An 11,324-nucleotide genomic window follows, 5' to 3' on the forward strand; every position below is an offset into this window, starting at 1 on the left:
TCCATCTCTCTATTGCAATCTATCTCTCACACACAATCTCTCTCTCTTTCCCTCTCGTCACCTCGCTCTTACATACAATATCTCTCTCTCTATCTCTCTATTTGCCCACCTCCTCGTGTCTTTCCCTCCGTCTCTCCCTTTGCTCCTATTCATTTCTCCCTTTCTCTCTTCCTCTCTCTTTCACCACCTTCTGCATCTCTCTTTACAGTTCTCTCTCTGTCTTGCCTCCCCCGCTCCCTCCCCCGCTCCCTCCCTCTCTCTCTGCACTCCTCTTTCACACCAGTCCGGTGCATAGGGTGGGCACAGTGGACTGACCTGCGAGTGCTTGGACACCCAGTGGCGCAGCACATTCAGGACTCTGTTAGTCGCAGCTCGGCGGATGATGAACTCTTTATCACACGTTCTCTCGGAGTTGGTAAATACTGTGACACACACGGTACAACACACACACACAAAGAATGTATCTTGTTTACTGGAGTTTCACAATGCCGTGTGTGTTGATTTGAGCGTGGGAGTTTACCTGGTGGAGTCCCGTGTCCTGCTGCTGCCGTGGCGATCGCAAAAGCCGATGCGGGAGAAACTGAGTGGCGAGAGTTTTCTGCCGACTGGACTGTAAATCACAAAACGTTACTATTTCACTGTACTGAGGATAACTTAAAATTAAAACTAAGGTGAAAGTTTTGCATACACACTAAATTGGTCAAGTATTTGTTTAGATTTTTTTCAAGGATATTAACAAATATTACATGCAAATATTTTCATCTGTAGTCCCTGTACAGATGTTAAAAGTCACACTATACAAAGTAAAATTACAGTCTCTACAAGTTCAAATTCCATCCATCCATCCATCCATTTTCTTCCGCTTGTTCCCTTTCGGGGTCGCGGGTGACTGGAGCCTATCCCAGTGACTTCGGGCCTTAGGCGGGGTACAAGTTCAAATTCATGACTCTAAAATCAGACGTTAAATCTGAATACGCAACAAACAATCATCAACTAAAACACTCCAAGAGACAAAAGGCAAGAGTCCAGCAGGGGGCAGCGGGAGGTCAATGCTGACAACTTTGATTGTCAATTTTTTCACTGTATTTTAAATAAAGCGTATGTGTTGAGTTTTCTTATGGTGATAGCGGTGGCATTTCGATCATGACCAACTCGGGCAGAAAAGGTGGTTTGGCCGAGCAGACTTGTTCTGAGGGGGATGATGCAGTGGCCTCTCGCTGCTGCTCTGGATCTATTGTGTTCTGAAGTCCAGATGTCAATGAACTGTCTATCAGTTTATTTAATTACAGGAGCAGTCTACAAAAAACAACAAAACTGGCATTCATTTAAATTTTATCTCTCTTTGTAAAAATTGAGTAGAGGTTGAATATTTTTGAGTAGAATATTTCAAAAGTGACATGACAGTCCACTGCCAGCTTGGAAATGATGTTATTGCTGTTGCTGAAACTAAATATATATATATATATATATCATTTATTTTCTTTCTTTTGTTTTTAGATTAACTAAAACATTCCTGAAACATTCTATGGAAGATGATTTGTTTTGTGTAAAAAAAAGAAAAAGTAAAAAGACTGCTAATGTCGTGCTATTTCAGAAAACACTTTTTTCCACTATGATCTTTCCACTCACACTTTCTACTGAAATTACAAAGCCTCCATAATAACCGCACACATATAGAGACATACACTGACACCTAATTATCACTATTGTACAGAATTAAGACATTTGCAGCTCTTTATTTCACTATTGTAATCCTAAAAGGCGCTCTCTGGTGACTGGTAGACCACTTTTATTGGAAGACCTTATTGGAAGAACCATGATTTTTATTACTAAGGTATTTCATTTATTTATTTGCCCCTGCGCCACATCAGGTTTAACACCTTGGCTCCCATTTTATCAACAGCGCATATGATCTGCAAGTGCGAACACACGCTGTGCCCCGGCCTCGGTGTGGGGGCGACGAAACGCTTCCATAGAACAATTTGTATAAGAGGACAATCTGACTGTAACAATTACCAAGCCTATTTCTATTTAAGATCAATATTCTGAGCTGGCAGGACAGCGGACTGTATCTGTGAACACTGCGGACACCTTCTTCAGCGGGTCTCAGGCACATGCAAGGCTGCAGCCTGTGGTGAGTAAGATTTATGCACGCGCCGCCGCTGCTCACTAATAGACGCTCTAATGAGGACTAAAGCAAATTATAGGCTACAATGTTCTGTTATCTTTTATTTGTTGTCTTAATAATAGGTTTGCATGTCAGATTGTCCTCTTATACGTATAGTTTTTCTGTAATGTCCTAAACCTGCAGACTGTCTGGGTACAATACTAACATATAATAAATGAATAACACAAGTTGGTATTATAGAAATTGCTACTATAAACGTTGTATAGATCCACTTGAGGAGCACAAACCTAAACCAGGACATAATACATGATTCATAAGTATTGGTTCAGTCGTTTCCGGGCAGTTTGGACACAACATACATTTTTCCCCCATCCTGGTAATGGAATCTGGAATTTCCTTTTTTGTTATGTCGTCACGAGTGTAACTGCTGTGTTTTCAACGTGTGCTGCTCCAGCAAATCGGGCCATTTCTCTCTGTGTTCATCTGAACCAGAAGTGTTGCCTTGGATGCAGTTTTACCTCCTGGCTGGCGAAAGCGGAGGTGGCGAGGCGTGGAGGGGGAGCGGCATGGTGACATGTCTCCAGCCTCACTGCTCTGGGGCGACTCAGGGAAGATTTTCTCCAGTGACACAGACTCCAGCACCGCTAAAGCACAAATCAAGAGCAGAAGGATTGATTATGCTACAGTTGAACTCAGCATCCCCTTACTACACATATCATGGATTCACACTTGATTTGAGCCCGGTTTAGTCCTGATGAAGACTCGGTTTGGCTCTGTTCTAACATAGGTCCCATTTTAGTCCCAAGTGTGTGCAAGTGTGATCGAGGCAGTAAAATTCTCTCATGCAACTGTGTTTTAATACCACAGATGTACAGCATGCCCTCAGTAAAGCATGTTTTAAACCGACACGAGGAATCAATTACACTTCTTCCCTATTTGTCTTCACTCAAAAAGGCAACAACATTAACTGTAAGTAAGCAGAGGTTTGACACATAATGCTAATCATTGTGTCGCAGTAAAATGCACATATCTGCAGATAGAACAGAGGTAACCACAGCTAAAGTACAGTGCTCTGAGAATCATTACAAAGCTGCCCTTAAGTAGGATGAAGAGGAAAGATACTGCATACTTTAAGATACTGCATCTAATGACACTAGGGTGGACAGCTACCAAAGCACATGCACCGCGTTATGTGTTTTGCTAATGAATGTATAAGCCGTGCCCCTGAGTGAAGCCCGGAATGTTCTACGTACAAACACCATAACAGCATATGTGAGCCGAGAAACTCATCATAGTGGACACGGCAGCACCAGTGAAAGGGAGATAATGATGTCCTGTGAGGCCGCTCCAACTGATAACACTGCAGTCCTGGATTAATACATTGCAGAGCAGCCCGGTGATACAATAAGGTGCATACACCGTACATTACAGCCACAGTATATACGCCATCATTGTAACCAACATGTTACAGCAAAAGGATATTGTGAGTTAGTTAAAATTAAAGCCATATTGTGCTTTTCTGTGGTATTTAGCAATAAACTATCACATTAGTACATTATTTTAGATTTTGTTTTTCACAAACACAATATTGATCCAAAGTTACTGAATAGAAACGTTCCATTGTATTGTACTAAACGTTTTCAGAAGCAGAGCAGAAACATATAATCACAAGTAAAGAAAGAGTTGTGGGCATAAATGGGAAGTGAAGACAGACATTTTTGAGCACTCAAGCCACAAAAACAGCACAATAATGGATCACTCAAACACGCACGAGTACGATAATGACCAGAGACTGTGAGGGAAACACATTACACAACGTCTCTTACAGCAAAATCAACTATCTTACTTCTGCGAATGCTGCGGCGCAGTTTGCCACAGAAGGGGTCGACTCTGGGCAGTTCGTCCCCCTCTGCGCTGGGGCTGCTGCTCTGCTCTGGAGATGACGGGATGGGAGGGGCTTGGTCCTGGGGCAGCCTGCCGTTGCTATGCGGGGGGGAGGTGGAGGAGGAGTTGCTATGCGGGGGGGAGGTGGAGGGCGAGGTGGGGGACACAGCGCTCAGGCTGGGGGTCTGGGGCGTCGGGGTCTGAGGGGTGCAGGCCGAGGTGGGGCTGCTGGCCGCGGACTGGGACCTGTTGTGGTTCACGGTGGAGTTGGACACGGGACTGGTCAGGTCCAGGCCCCCCACCTTGGACGTGACCGGAGAGTGGAGGGAGAGTTTACGCATTCGCACGGGGGACGAGGTGCGGGACGGGATGGACAGAGGAGGCGGGGAGGAGAACTTGCGGCGAAGACGAGGAGATTTATCATTAGTGTGGTCCCCACCTCTGTTGTTTTGACTGGTGGCAAAGAACAACTCCAAAGACCTGAAAAAGAAGACGAACTCAAGTAATAATGGCTTCTAAACACACTGGAAGTTCTTATACTTATACTAGTGACAGCAGGAACGTCAAGATTATTCCGTTAATTGATGATCATGATTATTCAGGTCCCAATATAAACGTAACATAATAATCGTGACCATTTAAGAAGCGTCCAAAAATGCATTTAAATGTTAAGTACTTTGTATCTGGCTGTTTTTGTCATAAACTTTACTGTATGTCGTCATTCAGGAGGTTTGATTTAAGAACAATCTTGGGCCATATAAACGTGTCACGCAAAAGGAATAAAAGAACATTTAAGATTTCACTGTAGTTTGGTCGTGTTGTCAGTAATTGTGAATAATCTTTAATTGTGTGGCTTTTTCTCACACTAATTGTCACAGTCACACAAATATAGGTCAGTGGTTCCCAACCCTTTAACTTTGTGATATTACTTGCAGCTTTGGCACTAACAGTCAAGCCACGACAAAAGATAATAATTATTCTTTTCTGTGGCAAGAATGGATTTTAAAGATCCACAAATTAATATCAAATATGAAAGCTTAATCCCTTCATTACAGGTCTAGTAGTGTAGCTAAGACTTTGTTATTACGAAATCTTACTTACAACCTACAACCTGTATGCATCTGTGACTGTTTAAAACGTTGCCACGCTGAAGCAAAAGTTACAATTATGCATTCAGAGTACACTTTTTCATTTGTGGAAAATAAACTAGAAATAAAGGAGACGAGAAGTATAGATTAAAGTATGAAGAGTATTGAATAAGTCCTGTAAAATTGGAACTGGACAAAGGAAATGGAATGAGGAAGAGCGTGTTACTTTGACTGCTCGATGGTTATCTTCTTGATCCTGGTGCTGTAGTCAGGACAGATGGATGAGATGGACAGATGATCAAATGAGTGATACTGCGTCCTGTAGCTGTGGGGAACATGAGGCGGTGGAGCACAGACAAACACCATTACTATGAACAACTCTGACCATTAATGTTGACATGGAAATGAGACAGACAGGCAGGTTTACAGATATTAGGAGGTCATGGTAGTGGTCTAGTAGGTACAAAACCTACATTTCAATGTCGACAATATTTGATGCGATTATTACAAAAAGAGCTGATTAAAAATAAAAATGTTAAAAAGTTATGCAAGGTGTTATTTCTGCACTTTATTTTTATTTTTTTTACAGAAATGTCTCATTTACCTCGGCTCCCTCCCCTTCCTCAGTCCCCTCCCTCTCCTTCCTCCACTCCCTCAGTCCCCTCCCCTCCCTCTCCTCCCTCTCTTTCCTCTCCTCCCTCTCCTCCCTCTCTTTCCTCTCTTTCCTCTCCTCCCTCTCTTTCCTCTCCTCCCTCCCTCCCCTCCCTCTCTTCCCTCCCCTCCCTCCCCTCCCTCTGCAGGACGAACCTGGGGAGACAGACCCTTCTCCGTCGCTGTCTCCACCCTCTTGAACTCACTACCACAACAACTCAAAGACTGTATCGACCTCCACACCTTCAAGACAAGCCTCAAGACTCAACTTCTTTTGTTGTTCTTCTTTGTTTGTTCGTGCATATGTGAGCGTGTGTGTATGTGTGTGTGTGTGTGTGTGTATGTGTGTGTGTGTGTGTGTGTGTGTGTGTGTGTATGCGTGTGTGTGTGTGTGTGTGTATGTGTGTGTGTGTGTATGTGTGTGTGTGTGTGTGTGTGTATGCGTGTGTGTGTGTGTGTGTGTATGTGTGTGTGTGAGCGTGTGTGTGTGTATGTGTGTGTGTGTGTACTTGCGTGTGAGCGTGTGTGTGTGTGTGTGTGTATGTGTGTGAGCGTGTGTGTGTGTGTGTGTGTGTGAGCATGTGTGTATGTGTGTGTGCATTCAGAGTAAAAATGTGTTATATTATTATTCCCATCACCACAATGTTACCATATATTGCCATACATGTAGATATAGTCATATTTTTGAGTGCAAATCTCTGATGTGATTCCCATTTGAGCTCATCTGTTACGTGTGTGATGTGTTCTGTGAAGTGTTTTGTATTGTATTAATTATAAGGGCGTGTCTACAGAGCCGCGGCGCGCGGCCGAAACTGCCATGTTATTTTGTGCCACGGCTCCTGAAACTGCTGCGCTATTTGACCGCACCGTTTTAGACCGCGCCGGGTGAAGGTTAGGGTTAAGGTTAAGGTTAGGGTTAAGGTTAGGGTCAGGGTTAGGGTCAGGGTTAGGGTCAGGGTTAGGGTTAAGGTTAGGGTTAAGGTTAGGGTTAGGGTTAGGGTTAGGGTCAGGGTTAGGGTCAGGGTTAGGGTTAAGGTTAGGGTTAGGGTCAGGGTCAGGGTCAGGGTTAGGGTTAAGGTTAGGGTTAAGGTTAGGGTTAGGGTTAGGGTTAGGGTCAGGGTTAGGGTCAGGGTTAAGGTTAGGGTTAGGGTTAGGGTCAGGGTCAGGGTTAGGGTTAGGGTTAAGGTTAGGGTTAAGGTTAGGGTTAGGGTTAGGGTTAGGGTCAGGGTCAGGGTCAGGGTTAGGGTTAAGGTTAGGGTTATGGTTAGCCATGAGGCTATATGGCAGTGCCGCGGTTCCTGAAACTGCTGGGCCATTTGACCGCACCGCGGCTCTGCAGCCTCGACCTTAATTATAAGTTGGCATTTCCGGACATAAGATAAATATTTTTACAGACTTTGGTCAAGATGTTGGCCTCAGGAGTAATTGAAAGGTCATTTTCCCATTTTATTGTTGGTAGGCATATGGTCTGAGATGGCTTTGACATTATTTTGTGAGAAGAGATTAATCAAGTCTGATATTGTAGTCGGGGGTTGTACATTTGTGGGTCTGACATTTATTTTCTCCATAAAACAGATTTTGAAACATATTTGTAGGTATTTTAAAAAATGACATGGGTGATCCCCTTTTCAGCCCATGTGGGGAAAGTTTTTTATTCCTTAAGAAGTCAGAGTTGTACCAAAGTGGTGTGAAGTTAGATGGGGCAAATATGGAATTTGTTAATTGGTGACATTTCCACCAGACTGTCAGAGTAGAGGCTATGGTCGTAGCATAAAGCATGTGTGTTGTTTTATTGACTTGGTGAGAAATGGGATGTCAGCTATATTTAGCTCTTGCATAATGATTGTTCTATTTCTAGCCATATAATATCAGATTGGGTGGGCTGAGTCCATTTGTAAATGTATTGTAGTTGGTAAGCCAATGACTAATATTGAAAATCTGGTGCTTCTAGTCCTCCCTGAGCTTTTTTTTGATTCATTCTTAATGTTTTATTTTTCCAATAGAAGTGAGTGATAATGCAGTCTAGTGATTTACACCAGGTGAGTGAAATTAAATTATTTCTGTTCCGTTTGAATGTTGTTACCGGGATACGCCAATAAAAATATCGAGATTATATTTTTTGTCAATATTTTGTCACCTCTAGCAGTATATTGTCAATTATTGCTGTTATATTTTCTTTTTTTAATGTTTTTGAATGCTCCAAAATGTTATTCAAGACCGCGCCTTGATTAGGAAACACACGTTAAGTAAGGTAAGTGAGGTGGAGGGTCCAAAATCTTCACTTTTTAAATGTTATTATTTTGTACTGCATGTTCCACAAAATGACATGAAACTTAGCAGGTGACGCCACCAAACAGCAATAAAGCAATAAAAAAGACCTGTAATTGAATAAATGAAACTAATTGTACACAATAGTTGATCAGTCCAGGCAAAACAATAACATTTTCATGAGACAAGCAGATGACGGACCCTCCACAAGAAACCATTCAAAGTCGACCTTCCAATTGCTGAATGTCTCACCCCACTTTCCACCCCATTTCATGCTTTCACCAGCGCAGTAAAATCTGAGAGCCAGAATATATGAATATGTTTATATCTCTGTTCTTGGGTTTTGTGCAAATGATTGCTTCCTGATTTGAAGGATTTTGTGAGGACCTTTCCCCATTCAAAAAACATTATATTTGAATTTAAATTGTGCGATTGTTATGAAAATGGAGGACCGTTGCAATGTCATTCTTTAAATCAGGACACAGAAGATCACTTCATTTATAAACACTGCATCGGCTTTTGAGGGACTGGACAAACAAACAATGTAAATTGAGCTGGACATGGCTTACAATGTCTGCACTTTGGAGGTGCATTTGAGTTCCACTGTGTTCTACAATAAATGTTTTAGCACCACTTTTGAACCAGGGTTAGTCAGAATGAGCCAGCTTCTCTGGATGTGAAAAACACTTGAGGTAATTTTAAACCTAAAGTGGAATGTAAATGTCCTTTATCAGATGGCAGTACTAAGTGTCTCATTTAACAGATACTGTTGTCATGTTTTATACAAATATATTAAATCATTTTACTCAAACTTCACAATATAAGAATTATTCAAGAAATAAAATAATGACAAACTACTTTCCACGACAATACAGCGAGCAGATTGATCCAGAATTCTTCAACTATTTCCATAATCCTTCTTTTTCTCTCGGATTACCTCAAACTTGATATTTAGTCACTCATGTCTGACTCAAGTGCCCTACTTCTAAAGTTTGTTAAAAAGCCCAAGTCGAGAACAGATCTGTGCAAAGAGTTATTAGCAGGTTTTTGACATGGCTTTAGTAACTGAAGGTTTGCGGTGGCAGGTTAATGCTGTTAAGTTGCTAATATCAAAGCAAACAGAGCCAGGAGCAGTTCAGACACACATCCTGTTACATTAGTGCTTGGTGTTGCGTATTGACCTGATGGGGATGGAAGAGAAGGGCTTCTTGTAGATGTCGGCGAGCTTGTCCATGACCACAGCGGCGGTGGTGAAAATCCTGTACGTGTGCAGGAAAGTGTTGAGGAAGTCAATGGAGAGGAAGCGCAAGTCTGTGAGCCTCTCCAGGAGGCGCTCCACACTGGCGTATCGGATCTGCGGGACCTTACACGAGTTGAGCGTCTTGCTGAAGCAAATGTCAACATCATCTTTATGGAGACGGACATCGGATCTAATGAATCATTACACACATACAGATACAAGCAAGCATGGGTGACTGCTGGGCAGGAAAGTATAAGATTATTACCAAAAGAGCAAAATTAATAACACTGTTTAAAAAGCATAATAAGTACAACACATGAAATACTCAATAAATTCACCATTAAATAAAGGCTGAAGTTTTTAAAAATCAATGTGAAATTAAAGTATGCTTGGCATGACTACACACACACTTACTTGATCATATGAGGCACAGTAACTTTGGAATTCTCTTCAAACACACTTGTCATCAAGCCATTACAACGAATGTTATCAATGCACTGCAGAGAGAGACAATAAGTGTTTACTGAGGCCGACACTATTGTGAATTTACACTACGACATAACATGTTGAACATGTATGTTTATATTATGAACAATTATGTTTTATGTTACAGCATATTATTTATTTATTCATTTATGTATTTATTTATGAAGATGGAGTCTCCCACAGGAACTAAACCACTACATTGTTTTTCAAACAGTCCGCCTCACAATGCCCAGTGGACTCGATGTGTAGATGCTGGCGCATATTGTCTGAGTGTGAATATGTACGGGTGGAATAGTTTATTACCTGGCTGATGTCACTGGTCCATGCCGCCTTTTCTTGCAGTGACGGTGCCAGGAGAACCACAGTGAATGAAGGCAAGTCTGATGGCTCTATAACGAGTTTAAAGTCCAACTGACCAAATCCCTGGCCAGTTTTGGCTAAATTGTTAAACACATTAAAAGAGCACTGTTACCTTTTGCATCAAATAAAATAGAAAAGCAGGAAAGATAAATATGTGCATCCACAGGTTAATTATGTTGAACCGCTGTTTCCATTTTCTGTCCCTGGGGGACATGGTTTATGTGCAGCGAGCATCAGAATGTGTGTGAAGTGTGGTCCATTAAATGCTAAAGCAATAGAAAATTAATGGAGTGGTAATGTCAAAATGCACCTGATATTTAAAGGGGAGTAATTTGTAGACAGTTATTGTGTGACATCTAATTAACCTGTATAAAAGGTAGGAAGTCTAAATAAGCATGGCACACTTACATTCCTCTTCACTGGCATCTGGCTCCTCGATCAGGGTGCAGTCGATCAGGGACAACACTCCACCTTGCTGTGGAGTTTAATATGAACAATTATCAGACCTCAAACTTCATTACTGGGATTCTCTTGTATTGTCAAAGTGGAGGTTCTTTAGCTTATAACATTTAAGTAGGCCTAAGTAGAAATATGTGTATATTTTCTCTTCTCTTGGTTACAGCAGTGAAAGTATAGTAATGTGTGTGATATCAATTCTTAAAGGCAGGAAACGCTGCTTGGATGAAACATTTTCAGGTTAACATAAAATTTTAATTAAAAAAGGTTACTTATCAACATATTGACCTAAAAACAAATACAATTGAATAATAGCTGTTTTAGCATAATTGTATTATTATAGTTATAATCAGCATTATCAGTGATGGCTGAAGTATCAGCACATCTGCTTCACTAATAAACAGACAAACCTTAAAAATGTGAGTAAAAATGGCCTATTAAGGTTTAAAGGTGTATGTTAAGCTCTATGTAGCGTTTCAATAGGAGACTCCGTCATCTAACCTGGCTCCTGCCAGAATGACATGTGTAGAACTGTGAAGTGAGCACTGCACATTAAACAATATGGAAAGCGATTGTTAATGGTGAATAGACGTAACGTCATGACAAATATTTGAACATGACTGGACGAACGAAACAAGCAGAGAAATCAAACTTTTGACAAATCCATCTGAGAAAAAAACACACATCTTTCCTTCCACAGATGCTTTTTATGTGCACGTTTTAAAAAGAAAATAGTCTGTATTTCTCCTAAAATAGGCAAAAA

At 41.4% G+C, this 11,324-nt stretch overlaps 1 protein-coding gene across 4 annotated transcripts in view; it reads right to left on the reverse strand.

The window, feature by feature from the left end:
• The window catches only part of rasgrf2b (Ras protein-specific guanine nucleotide-releasing factor 2b), a 37,489-nt gene that overhangs the window by 7,305 nt on the left and 18,860 nt on the right, over positions 1–11,324 (reverse strand). Inside the window, exons 12-20 of one of the 4 annotated variants that reach the window (XM_072432641.1) lie at positions 10,514–10,580; positions 10,049–10,182; positions 9,674–9,756; positions 9,201–9,404; positions 5,327–5,425; positions 3,975–4,492; positions 2,647–2,772; positions 521–610; positions 316–422 (exon numbers count right to left, since the gene is read on the reverse strand). In XM_072432641.1, coding sequence (XP_072288742.1) covers positions 316–422; positions 521–610; positions 2,647–2,772; positions 3,975–4,492; positions 5,327–5,425; positions 9,201–9,404; positions 9,674–9,756; positions 10,049–10,182; positions 10,514–10,580 — 1,428 coding nt within the window. Of the gene's footprint in view, positions 1–315; positions 423–520; positions 611–2,646; positions 2,773–3,974; positions 4,493–5,326; positions 5,426–9,200; positions 9,450–9,673; positions 9,757–10,048; positions 10,183–10,513; positions 10,581–11,324 lie in introns of all 4 variants that reach the window. The other 3 variants (XM_072432640.1, XM_072432642.1, XM_072432643.1) reach the window with 3 other exon arrangements.

This window comes from Eucyclogobius newberryi, unplaced genomic scaffold (assembly GCF_026437365.1).
Source record: "Eucyclogobius newberryi isolate DKJ021-1_F unplaced genomic scaffold, fEucNew1.0.hap1 SCAF_6, whole genome shotgun sequence".
NCBI lineage: Eukaryota > Metazoa > Chordata > Actinopteri > Gobiiformes > Gobiidae > Eucyclogobius > Eucyclogobius newberryi.